Source organism: Populus trichocarpa, chromosome 18 (assembly GCF_000002775.5).
Source record: "Populus trichocarpa isolate Nisqually-1 chromosome 18, P.trichocarpa_v4.1, whole genome shotgun sequence".
NCBI lineage: Eukaryota > Viridiplantae > Streptophyta > Magnoliopsida > Malpighiales > Salicaceae > Populus > Populus trichocarpa.
Genome location: NC_037302.2, coordinates 14135853 through 14156887, shown reverse-complemented (window position 1 = coordinate 14156887; position 21035 = coordinate 14135853). Strand labels below are relative to the sequence as shown.

General features: G+C 30.4%; 2 protein-coding genes across 3 annotated transcripts; one reads left to right on the top strand and one right to left on the bottom strand.

The window, feature by feature from the left end:
• Positions 1-2128: 2128 nt before the first annotated feature.
• On the bottom strand, positions 2129-3326 carry LOC7470102 (ethylene-responsive transcription factor WIN1). Its single transcript, XM_002324616.4, has 2 exons — positions 3089-3326; positions 2129-2927 (listed from the first exon to the last, which is right to left on the bottom strand). Exons 1-2 carry the CDS (start codon positions 3166-3168, stop codon positions 2387-2389), a joined length of 621 nt encoding a protein of 206 aa, XP_002324652.1. The 5' UTR covers positions 3169-3326; the 3' UTR covers positions 2129-2386.
• An 11585-nt stretch (positions 3327-14911) lies between these two features.
• LOC7470101 (TBC domain-containing protein C1952.17c) lies at positions 14912-19567 on the top strand. 2 transcript variants are annotated; one of them, XM_002325190.4, is made up of 9 exons: positions 14913-15461; positions 15820-15912; positions 17238-17342; positions 17441-17593; positions 17671-17769; positions 18047-18175; positions 18631-18810; positions 19042-19158; positions 19286-19567. In XM_002325190.4, exons 1-9 carry the CDS (start codon positions 15144-15146, stop codon positions 19463-19465), a joined length of 1374 nt encoding a protein of 457 aa, XP_002325226.2. In that variant the 5' UTR covers positions 14913-15143; the 3' UTR covers positions 19466-19567. The 2 variants fall into 2 exon arrangements, with proteins under 2 accessions (XP_024445498.2, XP_002325226.2); XM_024589730.2 differs by lacking the exon at positions 18047-18175 and having other exon boundaries at positions 14912-15461.
• The last annotated feature ends 1468 nt before the right edge of the window (positions 19568-21035 follow it).

Sequence of the window (21035 nt, the reverse complement as noted above, 5' to 3'; positions counted from 1 at the left end):
TTCATTGATTGCACAACACCTACTATACTTCTACAATATATAATATCAATCATTATAGTACAATAGGTAAAAAATTACCAGTTGTGGAAAGAATAAAGATGAATTTAATTTTCTCTGTCAAGCAGAGAGGCATCCCTACGAACTACCTATAGCAAGAGTCACTCGAGGAAGTAAGTGATGACGTAAATTATAACATGCGCATATGACTTCATTAGAATTATTTTCTCTAAAAATAGAAGCATCAGCCATAAGCTCTTTTTTTTGTTTACTTCTTCTGCTTCCACTTTTTCGTTTTTTCATAAATAAGTTGGATTTTTTTTTTTTATAATCCGGAGTGTTTAAGCCAGTTTATACACACCACAACTAATTTTCAGATCTACTGAACACCCTGTAAATCCAATAAACAAGTAAGATATTGTAAAGATAACAGGCATTCACATAAAGATTCAAACTTAAAGTGCAGAGACAGGAAATACCTTGCCAGGACCGTATGCCAATAACCTGGATGCATAAGTTGGATCTTTTCTTATGACCAGAGGTTGCCTCGTATTTTTGGCTGAGGCAATGCAAAGGCAAACAGTTAAAACAATATATTTATATAATCAAATTATGTTCTTGATGGGTTGATAAGGGGATATAAATGCTCCTTCTTTAATTGATTAATCACGGGGATTTAAAATATAAATTTATATATCAAATCAATTAATTTTAAAAATAAAAATAAAAATCAATTGTGAATGAAATCACCTGGGTGATTAAAAATTTAATTCATTCTGACGAGGCTACAAAAATTAATAGAAATATTCTGAAATGAATTATTTTTTAAGATCCTTGTATATTATTCACAGTATATTCTATGACCTTCACTTTCAGACTGCAATGACTTCTTCTATGATGGTATCTTTAAAGGTTATAAATCTTTCCTTTAATGAATATCTTCACAATGTCTTTTATAGGTTTCTGGGGATGTTGATAGGAGATCCTTCAAAGATAAAGTCAGTACAAAATATTTTTATATGGTAAAAGATATTAATAAAAGTATTAACGACATAACGTGGACGCATTCTTATCCAACTTAGAATTGGATGCCGAACGTGAAGTTGAATGTTTAAAAAAAACATAATTTCATTTTAGATCTCATGAGATTATCTTTAAATGGGGGAGGTTTTTAAAAAACCATGACCCATCACAATCCACTTGGTAGGTTGTCTTTGGTGGGGATGATACCTGTACAGAGTTGGCTAGGAGAAAAGTAGAATGATATTATATCATATAAACCAATCTTGTGGACAAAACGAAGAGGACTGTGGCATATCATTGATTTTAATTGTTTGTGTATTTATGCCTCTTTTGCCAGGATCTTTCTGACGGGGAGGCTGTGTTTTCAGTAACAAAATTTCGATTTTCATCAAAAAGATGACACAATGCAATATTGGGATTGGATTTTTTTTGTATTTTCAAAGACCATGTTTTAGCAATTGATGATATTAGGTATTCTAAGTTTTATTTTCTTATCAATTTATTTTTTTGATGGAATAACTTAATTCTTGATTTATTTTTCAGTGGAGCAGTTTAACTCTTGATTTCTTCAATCAATTCCAAAATATCGCTATGAACCTATATTTGTAACATTCTCTTGGTTTTAAATTAATTGTCATGTTATTATTTAATATAGTCAATTTATCTTATTGTTAAGAGACATCTAATTCAGTATATTTGATAGCTCACCAAATTGAGAGTTGGAATATTTATTACAAAATTAAGTTAGGTTAGAATATTTTATTGTAGAAATTTAAAAAAAAAAATCATGTACTGTCTATGGATTTTTCTCATTTTTAACGCGATCTTTCTTCTAATAGTAAAAATGAATATTATAGCAAACATAATTATGAACTCTCTCTCTCTCTCTCTCTCTTATATATATATATATATATATATATATAAAAGAATAACATGCAAATATTATTGGGCCATGAAATATCCCAGAGCACGCTAAAATTTTTAAAGAATAAAGTAGAGAAATAGAAAGAAAGTCTTTCACTTGCTGAACCATTTTTTAGTCGGTAAAGGTATACGAAGAAAAAGAAAAGAGGAGGAATTAAATAACTGAACAGCTAAAACACAGAAAGAATTTTAAATCATATTTCCATTATTTTCTATATATATATATATAGATATCCTCAATTTCTTCTCCACCCTTTTCTTAATCTGAGCCATAAATGTTTATAAGTGTATTATTTGTATATATTAATTAAAATAGACAAATTATATTATTTATATGTATATATAAATTAAACTAGACGGATTATGTCACTTGCAATCCTATACGCCCTTAACCACTTCCTTAAACAAAACACACAAATTCAGATAAATCCCATGATCATAGCTAAAGAAAAAGGCTACCGTCTCCGTGATCTTGAACCCCAAAAGAAGGGCTAGGACAATTCCTGTTAAGAAGCTCTTCAATCATTTGCAGTGCAATTCTCTCATCTTCACCCATTTCTGCTCTCAATTCTGGCTCTGATACCCCCCCTGAAGACTGAGGCAATGGCAATGTACTCTCAGAAACTTGGCTTTCTCTCTGTCCAAGCTGCACTCTCATGACCCAATTTGAGTCAGAACGCTCACCTGCACGCTTCTGCCAAACCCCAATTAGTGAATTCTCAGTGTCAAGCCTCAAACAAGTCATTGATGGTGATGGTGCCTTGCTACACTTTCTTAGCTTAGCATGGAGGATCTCAGACAAACCATTTGGTGGTGTTGGGAGTGAAGCTTCATCACTTGATTTTGGGTCCTCCTCGTTTGAAGTTTGAGGTATTGGAAAGTTAGTTTTCGCATTACGACCACTCATCAAGATTGCAGCTTGATCATAGGCTCTTGCTGCCTCTTCTGCTGTTTCAAATGTGCCTAGCCATACCCTCCTCTTCCTGTGTCGCAAAACATACAACAAAAACAAGACATAAAATTATACAATAAGATCATATAGTCAAGGATTCTTTAGACTCTAAGAACAAGACTATAAGTAGACTAAATTATAGAAAAGATAAGAGAAATATCTAGATGGGGTTCGTAGAGTAGGCTAGCTTACAGTAAAGGATGTCTAATTTCAGAAACCCAAGAACCCCAATGTCGCTGCCTCACCCCTCTGAACTTTTTTGACTGCACCATGATGGGAGTTTTCGCTGACAGAAGCAAAGTACTGAAGTGTTCAGATGTGGTTTAAGTACAGCAGAGGCTGAGTTGGGATCTTGAGAAGATATACAGCGGAGATTGAATGCAATTTAGTGCAAGAAAGTACATTGTCGACGAACGTCCTATGATGCTTGGTGTATTTAACAAGATCACCTACAACTCGACTCAAGTAAATGTAACCTACCCAAATTTAATAACTGGGGCTTCCTTGGGTTACCTTGCATGCGATACAGTACGGCAGTAGCTAGGGCTTTTATTCCACAAAAATCTTAGTGCTGAATCCTGATCACAGAAGGCAAGATTGAAACTTGATGATGAGATGGGAGTCACGGGACGGATAATTTTGTAAATCAGTAATTATACATGGGGGAGTCTAAAATGCCGATATTGGTAAAATATGGATACTAATAATATTATACCGTTATTTTGGATAAAGTAATAAAAAGAATTCATCAAATTCAAGTACGATTATCTTATCCGCATCTAGATATATTAGCCATTTTAACGTTAGATGGAAAAAATATGGTTTTTCAAGTACTAAGTTATATATAACTTTAAACTATATGAAAAAAATTATTTTATAAGTTTGAATAAAATAAAATCTATCATGAAATAATTTATGAAATTATTTAAATAAAAGTTAAATCAACTTAGATTAAAAAAGAAAAACTATCAAAACAATTATATAAAAAACAAAATCCAAGACTAGCTAGAAAAATTAATTTTTTAACAAAAAAATATTTTTTTTTATAAAATCTCAACATATTCTCAACCTCCCTAGTTACAACAAAATTATATGACACACCACTGCCTTCCTTACACATATGAGTGAAAATGAACAGTTAACTTTGAGGGGATATTGCCTTCCTTACACATATGAGTAAAAATGAACAGTTAATTTTGAGGGGTATTGTTTAACTGGTCAGACTCTAGATTTGCTTTCTAGAAGTTACTGGTTCAAGTCTCACAAACCTCGGGTCTATTGGAGGCTTACATGATCGTTAATTTCAGGGCTCATGGGATTAGTTGAGGTACACGCAAGCTGTCCTGGACACTCATCTTAATAAAAAAAAAAAACAAGTGAACAGCTTCTTACAATGACAGGAAAAAAAAAATTACATAGAGGTTCACATATAATATGAGCACATTATAACAAAATCTAAAAGAGCTTGATTAACTGTAAAATTACTTTTTTATTCTTGAATGGTAAACTTACTCAAGCTTAGTTTTAGTGGTAGCAAAGATGTTTTTCACCGGACATATTAGTTATTAAAGGAGAGGGTTAGACAATCTTTTTACCTCTTAGATACATAGTGTAATTACTAACTTACCCTTAAAAAATAGTTTCTTAGGTCAAGGGGTTTTTCAGGTTTTTCAATTTTTTTATGCAATACAATTACTTGAATACCCCTAAAAATAATATTTCTTAGCTTCGGAGGTAAGAGAACTTTAGTTATTTTTCTATATTTTTTTGTTATTCTCATATTGGGGTAGGGGTAATTGGGAAATTTAATATATATAAAATATTATTTAAATTAAAAAGTGGTTGGTGTCGCTCGTGCTTTTAGGGGTGTCTTGTGCGATGCCAAAACAAATTTGAACATCGTCGTCCGGGACGATGTTTGATGCGTCTTGCGACTCTCCTTACAATGGTGAGGCACGTGCAGTCATAAGACCACTGGTTGAGCTCCGGTCACATATTTTTTCTTCCCTCTCTCCTCCTCTCCTATAAAAACATGTTGGCCTTTGTAAAAAAACAAAACAAAGAAGTATGGTTATTTATTTGTTGAGTTAAATTAGGTCTTTATTTTTTTGATTGCAATGTATTTGGTCTTAAATTATTTATTGAATTAATTTTTTTTTAGTTTTATCCCTTAATATTTGATTTTTATATTATATTTGGTCATCATTCTTTTAATTGCAATGTATTTGGTTTTAGATCCTTATTGATTTAATTTTTTTTCATTTTATCCCTTAACATTTGATTTTTATATCAAATTTAGTACTTCTTTTTTATTGTTATTTTTAGCTTTTCTTATCCTTTTTTAATTGAAATTGTTTTTCAATTTCATTCTTATGATTTGATTTGATTTTTGTGTCAAATTTGATTTTTATTCCTTTTAAATCTATTTTTTTATTTCTTAACTATTTTTTTAATTATTTTTCAAGTTTATCCCTAATTATTTTGGTTGGTTAGGAATTTTACATTTTTATTTTTTTGAATTTACCTTTTATGCTATAATCCAGCCTCATGATCTTTATCACAAGTTCTGAAAGTTAGATCGGGTTAATGTCGATCATTTTTTTATTTTTGTTATTTCATCTATCATCATTGTATTTGATAAAAATTGGTATTCATTGTTTTTTTATTTTTTTTTCTATAGAGTTATTTCGATATCATATCTCAAGTTATGCATCTAGCAGGTTTATCAAGTTTGACTCGATTTTTTTTTCATTATTTTTTATTTTTTTTATTTTAAATCAATGATCAAAATATTAAATTTAAAAAATTATTTATATCATTTTGATATTTTTTTCATCATAAAAAAAATTAATGAGCTCGTGGAGGAGTGCAGATAACCGACCTACCTATTAATGGCTAAAGGAGAGCCACATTGGTGTGACGAAAATTGCTGTGCAGGCAGATGATGATATTAATCCTTGTCCGTTGTCACACATTTTTTGAAATACTGTCCTACGCACATAGACCATTTCCATATTGTCCGCACCGATATAACTTCATGTCCAGGACTTTAAGAGTTAATACTTAGTTTTGAGGCCCACGCCACGTCATGAGTTAAAAACAAAACTTTAAAAAATTATTTAATATTTTTATTAAATTTGACGCATTAAATCAACTTTGCAATCTTAGTATGTGAAAATTATTTCAATATAAATCAGTCAACTTTACTGCTTAAAAGCTATCGATCTTGGCCGATAGAAAAAAAAAAAAAAACCTGAAAATGAAATTGCAAAAATGATAAAATTAATATAAAAAATCTTTCAATTAAATTTATTACGTAGCCCGGGTTAAAATTAAATCATACATGAGTTGTTTAATATAATATAGTCCATTTGATCGACTCAAATGCAATCTGGTTAACTAGTAAAAAATATTCAATGACAGAATTGAGATTCTTTATTGAGTCCACACCTAAGATTTAATGGATTATGGGTTTAGGATATTAATCCAAGTTTAGGGTATTTGTCTGGGTTTGATTTTTTTTTAAAAGCTCATATTTTTATTTCATATTAATCCTTCAACGTTTACTTAATTGGAGATTGACTTTGTTTTTTCTTTTATTCGCTTCATGTAGGAATTTTTACTAATTTTGAAAATAACTCAGGGTTATCTTGAGTCTTTTTATTTGTTGTTCTTTGTTAAATTTTTTAAAAAAATTTTGTTTTTAAATTAAACTAAATTAATTAAATATAAGCATTAAATGCTCACTTCATGACATTTTATTTGGTTTATTTTTTGGGTCGTTGCTTTCACTGCACTCACTGCACGTGCAGTTTTTTTTGGTGTCGTTGTGCAGTCTTCTGTGGTAGTGTTAGAACCATCTCGGTAAGCTCTTTCTAGTGGTGAGACAGTGTTCACGACAAAGCGACGATGAGTCTTAAACGAGCTTCTTCTTCTTCCATGTATGATATTAACAACTTATTTTTTATGCTTAATTATTGCTCTTTTTATCGATTTATTTATTTTATATGTTTTTTTATCATATTATTATTTTAAATGAGCTTATTAAACATAGTAAAGTGTTTTAATTTTTTTTTCTTTAAAAATACTATCATTACTTGAACATTCCTTTTCTCCACACAACGTGTAGGTTAAGTAATTTGGAATTGGAAAAAAATTCTTTTTGAATTAAATAAACTATAGTTAACCTTTTATAAAATACTTCAAAAGGTTTGTCATTGAATCAAGCATGCATAGATTTAGTAAAAAAGGTTTAATTAATAATTAATTCACACTATCTATGATCACATGTATGTAAATACTAGCCTATGATGTTTTAAAAAATGGATTTTATACAAACAAACTTTGGAAATTTGGATTCTTGTGGTGCACATGACCTAACTGAAGGTATTAATTACCATATGGGAGATTTTAATGAAATTAATAACCAAGCCGCTATTCTGGTACTCTAACATAAAGAAAGTCATAAACTTATATGGTTGTGATTTAGAAAAACCTGCCTCTTAATAAATAAGGTTGCGTTTGGTGAGTGTTTTTCTTCTAGAAAAGCGGTAGTTTTTGTTTTTAAATGTTTTTTGAAAGTTTATTTATTTTGAAAAAAATATTAAATTAATGTTTTTTTGTTAATTTTGATGCGTTGATGTTAGGAAAAAATTGAAAAAAAAATTTAATGTACTTTTTAGATAGAAGCACTCTATATTATAATATTAAACACAAATATGGTAAAAGAGAGATACATAAACGAGGTAGAAAAATATTCGATTAAAAAAATAAAAAGAAAGACATAAACTAAATATATTTATAGAATAATTTTTTAATACATTTATGTACTTTTAATATATAAATTACAAAGAGATATATCTCAATTATTTTTATTTTTTAATGTGAAATTTTTATTCTTACATTGAATTTTTTTAAAAAATATTCAATAATTTTTTAAAAAAATTTAAAAGATAAAAACAAACTTATTACGTGTCAAAAGTTGCCGCAGCTGCCCCAGTCTAAACCGTAGATCGTGACTATTGATGAGTTCCTTTCAAAAGAATTGACATGTTAACAAGAAACATTTAATGAAAGGGTTTTTTTAGTGTCCCATTATTTGTGCGGACAATTGCGCAGTTCACCATAAAAACAAATATAATCATGGTATATTTATTAAGAATCATTATTTCAAATAAATTCATGTGTTTTTTATTTAAATTTTATTGTAAATACTTAAAAATATTATCATAAAAAATGATAATTGTTTAATATATTTAAGAAGCTCTCTCCAATAACCCAATATCTGGTATTCTTTATACTAGATTTGATGATTTGTTTATTGTATTTATCTAATATATCTGGTATTGTACTTAGTTCAAAGCTTCTCTTTTTTTTTTCTTGTATCCTCTTATCCTTTTATGGATCTTTGCACTTATAATGGAAATTTTTTGTAAATTACTAATATTTTAATTTTCAGATTATTTGATAAAAAAAACATCGTATCAAGTACTGGAATATCAAATAATAGAGCTGGTGATGGATTATTTGCAAAAGAAATACCAGTTGTCCATCTACTAATATATATTTTAATTTCATAAATTTTAGGGTCACTGAAGATTTACATGATCGTTAACTTCAGAGCCCACAAGATTAGTTAAGGTACATGCAAGCTGGCCCGAATATCCACATTAATAAAAAAAATATTAATTTTTTAGATATGACTTTTAGATCTTTAGTTTTTTTTATATATGAAAAATTTAATTATATGCTACTATGCTTTGTTTGGACATCCTTGTATTGAGTGGCATGTTAGATCATAACTCTGTATATCATGTTAGATCATAACTCTGTATATCGAGAATTCTATTAATCTAGGTTGGCTTAAATATAGATATAAGAACATTTTTCAATTTCAGTTTAATAAAATACTCATCTCTATGAAAAAATAATATTACTGGTTTTCATTTGAATATTTTATTTTTAACATAATTCAACAATAAATACAACCTTATAATTTTGAGTTACTGAATCATAATTAATTTAAACGTGGGACTTAGTATGTGTTTGGTAATATTATCTTTTTAAAATATTTTTTCTAGAAAAAATAAGTCATTGCTTTTAGAATAAATTTTTTAATAATTATGACATTTTTTTTTATCAAAATCATAAAAATCATTAATTTAATATTTTTTATACAAACATATTTTGAAAAATACTTTAAAAATAACTAATAGTTAAAATAATACTAAGAAGTGCCTTAATTAATAAATCCCACAAATTTAATAAATATCTTTATTTTTTCAGAAAAAAATAAAAAAAGACTAATTAGTAATTTGATCAAATAGCAATTTCAATGCAGGGAGGCTGTGAGCTTGATGGAGACATAACACAGCAAGTACACTATAATGGAGAATTGGAGACTTCTAATTTAGTTGTATCTCATTTGATGGACATGCTTTAACTGTAAATTGTAACTAAATCTTTTTTTCCCAGAAAATATAAATACACTACAACAAAAACAAATCAAAATCAATCAAAATCTTCTCTTTTTGTTCCAAAATTGTTTTCAATTGCTAAATCAGTCCAACAACAAGAACTTTGCTGGGATTTGACAGAATATATATATATATATGTTCCACATTATCCACAATATATAATACGAATTAATGTAATATATTCAAAGTTGTGTGTCATATACAAGAAAGATTTTAAAAAATCACTTTCGAAAATTTGTATGATACTTTTAGGTAGAATGCAAGTACTTTTTTTTTTTTTTTGCTTAAAAAATTGTTTTTCAGAAAATGAAATATTTATAATTTAGAAAACCAACGATGAGTAGGATTCCACCCTGCAAAAAAATTTAAATAAATAATTATTTAAAAAATAATAATAAATAATTCTAAGTACCAGTCCTAGAACTCGAAAAAAAAAAACTAAAGATTGTACCCTTGGGGTTTCTTGATAATAAGTTTTTTTTTTTTTTATCAACACGATTTCTTTATACAAGTAGGTAGTTATATATTCCACAATCTTTTCTAATAAAATAAGATTCAAATCCTTCACAATTCTAGTTTTTTTTTGTTATAATATAATAAAGAATTATCTTTATTGCATAGTTTAAGATATAATAAACTTTCAAATGAAGGGGGAAAATAAGTATATTTCTCTTTAATAAAAAACTATTTTTCAATTGTCAAATATTCCGTAGTATATCAGCAAATTATAAATAAATAAAATAATGAAAACCACTCTTTCACGGGACCTTAGATCTCAAAAGCAACATCAATTGTCATGATTTCTTGTATACATAAGCAACGTGCTGGGTAGCCAGCGGGGGACCTAAAATATAAGTCTATCAATGAAAAGTAATTATTAATTGCAAATAAATATGAGCTTCTCCAATAATAATTCTCATAATTACAGGTGGGGCCGACATACATGAAGTGTGGACCCACAGCCACACCCTAAGGATCGATGTGGAGCTATAAGAGCCTCAGCATATATAGATGTGTTCTGTGGTCACCAACCTTTTTGTCTAATTTAATTTTCATTGCTGCTTTAATTGACATCACAATGTAGTTAATTAAATGATCATTAGCCAACTACTCAGGTATCATATTATAAATATAAATATCACTGTTATAAAACATGATTGGCTTGCAGGTATCATATTATAAATATAAATATCACTGTTATAAAACATGATTGGCTTGCAGGTATCATATTATAAATATAAATATCATTGTTGTAACACATGATTGGCTATTTAGAAGGGTCAACTCAACACCTAAACCGGTCTGCATAGTGTGTTTTTTCTTTCTCAAAAAACTAGTGTAGTGAATTTAAAATTCACTCGTATTGTTCATGTTCATGTGAATAATAATTTTTTTTTTGAAAAACTAGTTTAGAGTGAATTAAATTTATTCGCACTGTAATCTCAATTTTATTCCTGATAATATTTTACCTAATTTTATTGCACGCTCAAAAAATCATGTAAACTGTAGTTCTTGTCGGATGAATTTTGTACGTAATGAAATTGTAGATAGTTTATGGAACAATAAAAAATATTTTATATAAAGTATTATTTATTTTATGATGTAATAGTAGTAGTTAAATCTATAATATTTAAATTTAAAACCATTCATATTAATATATATATTTTATAGTTATTTTATAACCTCAATTTAAAAAGTATTTTTAACCAAACACATTAAACTATTTTTTGTTTAACCTCAATTTTAACCACAGTTTTAACCAAACATATATAAATATCAAACCAGCCTCAACTAAAAGTACTTTTTATAAAATAATTTTTTTCAAATCACAACCACAAAAGCTACCACAATATCAAATACACTATAAAAACACAAAAAGAGGTTTGGATACCGAGTTAAAGTTAGATGAGGAATATAATTGTATGGATAATAATAAATGATTATTAGAATAATAGCCTACTATATGTTTAGACTTGTGTATAATAATAATAATAATGATGATGATAGAATACACTAAACAAGATAATTAAAAACATATCCTTTCCATGATAACATCTCACCCACATAACTAAGTTTCAGTCATTGGAGAATCGTCAGTCAATTTCACCTTCCACATTTATGATGGAATCTATTGCTTCTCCTTTAACAGGGTCGTGCTTCAGTAAAAAAAAAAAGGGTCTACAATTGAAGGTTTTTATATATCAATAAAAATGGTCTACAATTCAAGGTTTTTATATGAATTACCCAAAATCCATAATGTTATACAAAAACAGCAAAAAAAGAAAAAAAAAATCTGGTGCCAAAGAACTAAAAATAGCTTTGATATATGCGTTCAGTACCATGTCCCGACACAGCATTTGCTGACTTTCCTTGTCTCCTCTTCTGTCGTTGCTGCAAATGGGAGGACGGGTTGCTATTGCTGTAGAACTCAATTTGTACAGTTGTCGATTTGTATTTCTTCGTTGGATCGGACAAAATTCTACTCCGATGTCCATAGGAATTGATATCTTCCTAGAAAAATTTATTACACAAGGCATTTGTCCAGTGGAAGCGATGACTCGAGGGTCGAAAAGCAGTGTGAAAATCAGGAGATCATGTTGGAGAAAACACGTTTCTCGCCTGTTTAGATTGCGATATATATAAGTTATTTTTAAAATATATTTTTTTAAATTTATTGAAATAATATTTTTTATTTTTTAAATTTATTTTTAATATTAACAATAATAAAAAAAATATAAAAATAAAATTTTTTAAATGCACGAAACCCAACACAAACTCCACCTAGTCTCCACATTCCATACAATACTATATAATTTAGTTGAGTTTTAAATTAAAAAAAATTAATTCGGATGAATTTTTATTACCTATATCAAACCATTTGAATATATATGGAAAATATTGTTTTACCACACTCATTAGCATTGTGGATTACACAATGTTTTTTTTTTTTTGTTTTTTTTTTACCCTTTTTTTTCCATTGATTATTGATTTTTTTATTTAGTCCTTCTATGATATGTTTATGGAGGTTTAAAGTTAATAATTTATTTTAATTTGTCTTTTATATGGTAATTCTAGTATCAAAAAATATCCCAGTATCGGGTTAATATCAGAAAAATATCAAAGCATTATGGTGTGATCTATTTTTTTTAATTAGTTAAATAAAAAATGATTTAAAAAAACTAGGTTAATAAACTTTGTGGAGTCAATAACCCGGTTTGCGGGTTTAGCAGGGTATTTTTTTCTAATTGAACTCGATTATGTGATTATCTATTTTTCTTTTTATCATATAGTTAAAAAAATAATTTTAAAAAAACATGTTATTAAATTTTAAAAAGTCCATAGGTCTGTTGACGGGTATGATGAGTTTAACCCTTTTTTATTTTTTATTTTTTTCAATTTTATCCTTTGATATTTGACTGATTGAGAGTTGAGTTTTATAATTTATTTCATTTTGCTTTCTATAAGATTATCATAGTCTTGAAAAAAAAGAATTTCGGTATTGGTTTGACGCTTGATTTTGCGATTGTCCACTTTTGTTATCATATAGTTAAATAAACAATAATTTAGAAAAAAAAAACAAGTTCTTAATCTCAATGGAGTTCATTACCCCGTTTGCAGGTTTGATGTGTTGACCCGGGTTATCTAATTCACCGGTTTGATATATGTTTTTTTTTTAATTTTTGGTCCTTTAATTTTTCTAATTATTTTTTTTTTACTTTTATTCAATATTGGATTGGTTGAGAAATGAAATTTATGGTTTATTTTGTTTAACTTCTATAGAATTATCACGATCTCAAATAAATATTTTTTTAAGGTTGATACTTAATTTTAAAAACATATAATGTTATAATAAAATTTAAAAAATAATAATTTTAAAAAACAACAGAGTTATTTAAAATATTAAAATCCATAACCTATGTCGCAGGGAGACCAAAGTCAATCCAATCTGGCATTATCTTAATATGAAAAATTGTTGTCTTGAAGTTTTTTTTTTTAAATTATATCATATTTTTACCGGTCATCCAAGTTGTCTTTGAATCTATTAAATTGAATAATTCACTTTCGGACCAGCTCTCACATGGTTTAATTCGAAACTCGAGCTAGGCAAGGAGTCGGGTTAACAGATTTCAAGATCAAATTGCTTGATTAGATTTAATGATACTGCCAAAAAAATATCCATACTCTTAATATTTTTTTAAGTTTAGAAAAAGAACAATTCAACCTGCAGCAAAGCCCAAACGAATATGATAGTATAAAACTAAAAGAGAAAACAAATTCATTATGCATGCTGACACATTTTATTATTCACTATGATAACATAATTACCCTTTTGCCCTTCAAAAAAATAAATGGTCTTGATTTTAAGGGTATTTTAATATTTTTAAATGACCATTTAGTCATTAAAGGATTGACCATGAGTATATGTGTCTTTTATAATTTTAAATATAGTAAAATAATTCAATTACCCTTTAAGTTAAAGTTTTTGAAAGTGGCAAACAAGGCTATTTTTATCTTTTATAAACATGGTAAAATGACAACTTTTCCCTTGAAATAAAAAAAATACGACTAGAGGCCTTCTGGTCTTTAACAATAGTTTTTTTTTGTTATTACTAATTATATGAAGGATAATTTGATCTTTTCTATAGATTAAATATTATTTTAATAAAAATATTATTGGCGCGCAGGAGGTGTTCATGAACTTCAAGCAACGTGTGTGGTTCTTTCTGGAGACCAAAAATGTTTGTTCATTGTGTCGTTGAAATTGCCTCCGTATCCTTTTTTTATTGGTACAATGCATGTCGATGGTAGTGAGACGGTTTGTTGTTGGTGAAGTTTTTTTTTTTTTTCTTTCTCTCTTAAAAATTATAATTTGATACTCTTTGTTGTTGGTCTTTTAATTTCATTCCTTATTTTTTTTATTTTTTATTTTTATTTTTGATTATTTTATGAGAGTTTTATTTATTTTAATTTCATTTTAAATCTCAATTTATTATATATTATTTTTTTAATTGGATTATTAAGATATTATGTTTGGATCGGGCCCATTTTCAATCCTTTTGTTCCTTTTTTTCATATATAAAAAAAACTTATTCGCTGGGCACCATTTTTAATCTAGGCCCAACTCAGCAATTTTTGGGTGGATGCATGCCCACAAATCCACCAATAATATTCAATAGAAATTGATTCCTAATTCTTAAATTCTTTTTAATTCATTACAATTTTTTCCCTTAATGTTTATTTAAAATATCGTTGACTAGCGAAAATAAAAAACGGAGATATAAATAATATATTTTCTTATTATTTTTATTTTGAAAAATTATAAATTTAATTTAAAAATATATTAATTTTATAATTTTTTCTCTTTTACTCTAACCAATCACTTCTATATTTATCTCTTTTTGTTATAAAACATTAATAAATAGAACTAAATAAATAAATAAATTATTTAATCTGCCTTTTTTGTCAAAAAATAAAAATAAAAAAATTTCTCCACTGGATAACATAAAGCTACAGTTTAAGTTATACTCGACGCGGCAAGTTCCCATTGGCTAAAGAAACTCAACCCACAAAATCAACTGTTTCATCTACCAGTCTTCTTCTAAAGAGAAAAACTGAGTTAATCACCGAGTTAATCACCCAGTCATGACCCAACAAGACACTCTCTTTTCTCTTCTCACTCCTCTAAAAGCATTCCATTGCAACACCAACAGAGACCCACAAAACCATCTCGCTCGATACACCTCCCCTGACTCAGTCCCAACTCAGTTGCCATGCTTAAAAATGGCAAGCTCAAGCTCCCTGACAAGCTCGGTGGTTTGGTCTCTGGTTTTGATGACAAAGAAATGAAAAATGGAGGGTCCGACCCGGTTCTCGAGTCCGGCGAGGAGCTTGAGATCATGGAGCCTAATGGGATTGAGTTAGGCCACAAAGAAAATGCGTATGAATTTGATGATTTGGTTAATGATACAGATGTGGATAACGAAGATGCTTTTAGGACCCGAAAGAGACCCGATAAAGATGGGTCGGGTCAGGTTTCGGTTATGGAGGTCATTGCAGCTGATGAGAAAAGGTCTGATGTTGAATATGAGGTCAGAATGTGAAATGTTCTTTTCTTGTTTTTCTTCTTCTTGTAGTTTATAATGTGGGTTTTAGGGTTGAAGTTGAATTTTTGGGAGAATTCTTTAGGGTCGTAGCAAAAGGTTTATGGTCAGGGGTAGGCTTCTGGGGAGTGTTTGGTGCTGAGAAAATGATAGGAAAAGGAAAGAAATGTATGTGTGGTTTGTGATTTTCACTTATGTTTGATTTATAAAAATTCATATTTTTATTTTGACAAGAATATCTTATTAGGGTTTTGTTGTTTCAGCCATCTTTTATTTTAGGCCAACCTACATTTGTTTTCTTGCTTGTTAATGGATTATTCATCTTTCCATTTTGTTTTGTGGCTAGCTCTCTCAAAAGGAGATAAATTTGGAAAAGCTAAGGAGGATTGCTAGTATGGGGCTTCCTGATGGAGGAGGATTGAGGGCAACAGCTTGGAAGGTACATAGCTTTTATTGGTGGATTATTTTGTTTGCACTGTTGGTTAGTGAATTTTATTATTATTTGATATGGATTCTATGCCAGCTTTCGGAGTAGTTCTGTAAGTTTGCAGTGATAATAATGTCACTTTTATCATACTGAAATGCACCAATTGCCTACAGAATTGAATAAGTTCTGAAGATTTTCCTCCGTTAATTCAGAAGTTCTCGCAGAAATTTGTCACTAAAACCATGATTGTTGCCTGTTATGGAGGGAGTGACGGTATAGTTTGGTAAATTATGGGAAACAATAGAAATAGCTACGACAGAGTAGAGTTTGGTTTGGTAATATGGTGGGGAAATGTATTAGTTTGATGAATTATGTGAAGCAATAGACACAATTATGACAGGGTAGAATTTGGTTTGGTAACATGGTAGGGAAAGCTTGTCTTGTTTGCAGCTCCATTTTCCTTGTAGAAACTAAATTTATCCCATTACTCTTCTCACCTGTGTGCTAGTGAACCGTAGAATACTGAGCGGTTGGCTTCAACACTTTCTTATTATCAAGAAACAATAGAATTTCTCTTTGGTTGTTAACCTAAAAAACACTCTACCTGAGAGCAAGGGATTGAAGAATTTTCGAGAAAGTAAGGAAGGGGTTGAGGATGATCTAAAGGCAATAACAATGAGGCTTTCAAATCTCTAATATACCCAGCTGCTTCCTTCCAGCTTAAGCAAGATCGAATTGGTTATAGAACACACTAAAGTTCAGATGCACAAAGTAAGAACAATTAATGCATTACTCACACTTTATTCCTGAAATCTCAGCTACAAAGGGTACTTTTTAGCACTGTTCATAAATCAATAAACTTACAGAAAGAAGCACTAACCTAATAGGAGTTTCAGGGCTTAAAAGGTCCTGATCAATAGCAAAAACAGTGAACTGATATGATTCCTTCCACATCTTCTCCTCAAGCAAGTTCATTTTGGTGGTCCGCTTCTATCAGGAGTAACGTCTCATTTGGTATTCTTGACAATATATGTCATGTTCATGATTCGGAATGCTGGAGATCAGAGAGCGTTATCACCTTGCCTCAACAGTTATGTATACTGCTAATGCTGTCTGGATGAGAATATATTATTCTAACAACTAAACTTAGAAGAATAAAGTTACTGGGTTGTTATGAAATAATAGGACTACATGTTAAAGTTAATTGAATTATCTATAGTCTACAAATCATAGTCAAATTGAATCGCTTGCATATAAAAATGACAGCTTTAATCATTTAATATTTCTTTTTAAGTGAATATGACTCTTGAACATCCTTAAATCTTAATTTCTGGCAGCTACTCTTGGGTTATTTATCTCCTTCTCATGATTTGTGGGAAAAGGAGTTAACCGAGAATAGACAAAAATATGCTATGCTAAAAGAGGAGCTTCTACTGAGTCCTGTAAGTTTCTGACTGCTCTACCTTCACATCTTAACTTAGTTTCTTAATTTAGTAATAACTGGTTTCAATGTTCTAATCAAAATATTGAATCTAGACAGTCAGAGTACACCAGGGTAAAAGAAGATGCTATGATTTCTGCTGAGCTGAGTGGCGAACATGATGATGCCGGACCACTTAAGCGACAAGGAATTTCTCATGGAGATCACCCCCTGAGTATTGTTAAGGCTAGTGCTTGGCATCACTACTTCAAGGTAAATTCTCCACCATTCTAAGGTGCCTGGAAATCCTTGTGCTAAGTTATAGCTGATGAGCAACACTGCATTTATAGCATACAGAGATTGCAGAACAGATTGATCGTGATTTGCTGCGCACACATCCAGATATGAAATTCTTCTCAGGGGAGTCCTCATTCAGTAAGAAAAATAGGGTATTTCTTGCCCCCCAATCCACTCTTCTGCTCTTTCATTTCTATTCCTTTTGGTTGTTGAATCTTTGTTGATGCTATAGTGCACGCCATAGTCCTTGTTCTCCTTGATGAAAACCTCTTTTCACTCAAATCCGCAGCCACTTGATGAAATTCATCTTTTGACAAGTTGCATAAAACAACAAATTGTATTCATTGCAGCTGTAGCAGTTGTAGTTTAATAGTAAACGAGAATGGATTCTCTCTTGACAGAATCCTATGATATATTTTCCGTCTGCAGGAAGCAATGAGGAAAATTCTTCTTCTATTTGCAAAACTAAATCCTGCCATTCGTTATGTTCAAGGCATGAATGAGGTCTTGGCGCCAATATTCTATGTATTTAGCACCGACACTGATGAACAGAATGCTGTAAGAAATAAAGTCTGCTTTTGGTTCTTGCTTTAGATCTTTGTATTTCTTGTTGATAATATGATCCTGAAATCATGAAGACACAATGTCATTCAACTGAATCCTTTCCTCACTAGAATCCTTTCTACCATTTAGTTTTTCATCTTTTGTTTATTTACTATTTTGGCACGTTAATAAAACTTCTAGAGATGTTGTCGTCTCATAAGAAATTCATATGTTTTTTAATGGATAGTACGGGTGGTTGAAATTTAAACTATTAGGTACAACAATTCATTCATAGAACATGGGACACAAGCTTCATAACACTCATCAGCTCACACCTCCATATTTGCCAGCCAGTTGGATAATAAATGTGAATTGAAAGATTCCTGTAAAGGTGAAACTTGTGTAGTTGAGAAGTTCAGACAGTCCTAAACAGAAGGCAATTCTTTTCACAACCTTAGTCTATTATGCAGGTAAATGCAGAAGCAGATAGTTTTTCTTGTTTTGTTCGATTGCTGAGCGACTCAGTGGATCACTTCTGCCAACAGTTGGATAATAGTCCAGTTGGCATCCTCTCCACTCTTTCCCGCTTGGCAGAATTATTGAAAGAAAATGATGAGGAATTGTGGAAGCATCTTGAATTCACAACCAAGGTAAATATTTTCTTACTAAATGTGATTGTGATAGATGCACGTTTAATTCTTAATTGTTGGATAAATTAAATAAACTTTCCATAGTTCTGAGTGCCTTGGGCCAACCATGTTAGTACCTTTTCTTCTGTTTAGCTGGGAACTATGCTAAAAGGCCATTTGAGATTCTGTTCATCATATTTGAATCAAGTGACGTGAATCTTGGAAGCTTACGCCATCTGTTCAAATGAGCAGGTTAAGCCACAATTTTATGCATTCAGGTGGATCACTTTGCTACTCACTCAAGAATTCAACTTCCAATCCATTTTAAGAATCTGGGATTCTCTTTTGAGTAATCCTTTCGGGATTCAGGTACCTCAATCCCTCGCAATCTCTCTTCAGACTAGCTAACGATAACTAAGCACTTTCACTCCTTTCCAATATCTTGTGGTGACTTAAACAAATGTTCCTCACGGGATGCAAAATCAAATCTGTGCAGGATATGCTATTGCGGATCTGTTGTGCTATGCTATTATGCATGAAAAGCAGGCTATTGAGTGGTGATTTTGCAGCTAACTTGAGGCTTTTACAGCACTATCCTGACATCAACATTGAACACCTTCTCCGGGTAGCTCAGGATTTAAGTGCAGATACTTCATCCTACAGTTTGTCTTTGTAAATTGAACTTGTTATGGTTCTTTGTATACAACTGTTTTGCATAACAAGTGCTGTATTTGACCAAACAAGATATTGAGGTATTGCTGCGAGTTTCTTTCTTGAAGTTTTTGCCTTCCATCCTTTTCAGCTGAAATAAGCATCAACTATCTCTAGTCTTTAAAGATTAAGCTGTCACACCATCAAAAAAAAAAAAAAAATCCAGCAGAAATCAAGATATGACTATTTATTTTGTGCGAGAGCCCAACTTTAAAGACTAGAAAATTAGATATTTGATGCTTATCTAATTTTTAAGCTGTCACACAACAAAATTAAAAGGCTCAGATTAATTACTATAACTGGCCACTTTGATCATAGATGGATTAAGATCTTAAATAAAGACCACAAAACTTGACAGAGATTATAGGAACTCGGAGGCTGGCGAAGTGTTTTTCCCCCCATTCCTTCTCTTCTGCAGTTAATGATATAAAGTAAAAACAATCACTGTAATAGCAAACATCAAATCTAATTTTGGATGCTATTCATGGTACAAGCTCTCAATAGGAAGCGACTGGTGCTGAACGTGTCCTAATGGACACGCTTGGGGACCTCTACTTCTGCAAGACATCGTTAGACCATGACTAGCCAGTCCACTTGCACGCACATCCCATTACTTAGGATCACCTGCAACAGGAACATTCAGTGCTTACTGTAAGCAGGAGATTGTTAGACCATGACTTGCCATGCCAGTTGTGTCCCTGTCCCATATTTAATTGGAACTACCTGTAATAGGTATTGGGTAGGATCAGTTTCTTGTCTTAATTCGTTCGTAGCAACTTACTGCCCAGGCCGAGCTAAACACAATCCATTTCACGTGGTGGTAATTTTCATTTTCTTATCAGGATTCAGAATGAAGACTGGTCTTTAAGCAGTCTGACTTTTTGGTTGGTCCATATATAATAAAACCTTTGAACATGCCTTTTCATATTTTATAAGTCTACACAGCCCCGTCCCTGTCATATCTATGAACATAGTTGTCAGATCGGTATCAGAGATTGATGTAGAAAACCTTGGTGGGCAACTTGTAAGTCATTAGATTAACTTATGAATCACCAAGTCAATTCTGACCAATCATTTTTCTTATAATGGAATTTCTAATTTTTTTTTATAAATCTCTTGGAGTTAGATCTAGTCCAAGTTTAGCTAAGTCAACTAAGTTATTAGAAACTTGCTACGTCAACTAGGTTTTACAGGGTTAATTTTCTTTTTAGGTTCAATTTGACACCTAATCTGGATCATTTCGAGTCATGAATTTCTTAAATCAATCTTCGAGATAGACTGGGTTTAATGACGGCTTAAGAATGAGCATGTGTTCAGTAATCCCATTTGTTGGGTGTTTTAGAAGAAAAGACAATATCTATAGAAGCTTAAAAAAAGTGCAAGGTGTCTATTAAAAGTATTCAGTCTAGAGGAAGCCAGCTGGTTTGAGAAACTTCGTTGTTAGCTTCTACTCTGGGAATTGACTTTTGTCAATAGCATTTAATTGAAGAAGTAAATGAGGCAAAATTATGTATCGCAGAAAACATATCACACAG

Bases quoted from the DNA above. Each gene is read 5' to 3' on its own strand.
- LOC7470102 (XM_002324616.4), bottom strand. From the start codon at position 3,168: ATGGTGCAGTCAAAAAAGTTCAGAGGGGTGAGGCAGCGACATTGGGGT. The intron at 2,928-3,088 runs GTAAGCTAGCCT...TTTGCGACACAG, and splicing joins GAAATTAGACATCCTTTACT to GAAGAGGAGGGTATGGCTAG.
- LOC7470101 (XM_002325190.4), top strand. From the start codon at position 15,144: ATGCTTAAAAATGGCAAGCTCAAGCTCCCTGACAAGCTCGGTGGTTTG. The intron at 15,913-17,237 runs GTACATAGCTTT...AATTTCTGGCAG, and splicing joins TGAGGGCAACAGCTTGGAAG to CTACTCTTGGGTTATTTATC. The intron at 19,159-19,285 runs GTACCTCAATCC...AAATCTGTGCAG, and splicing joins GTAATCCTTTCGGGATTCAG to GATATGCTATTGCGGATCTG.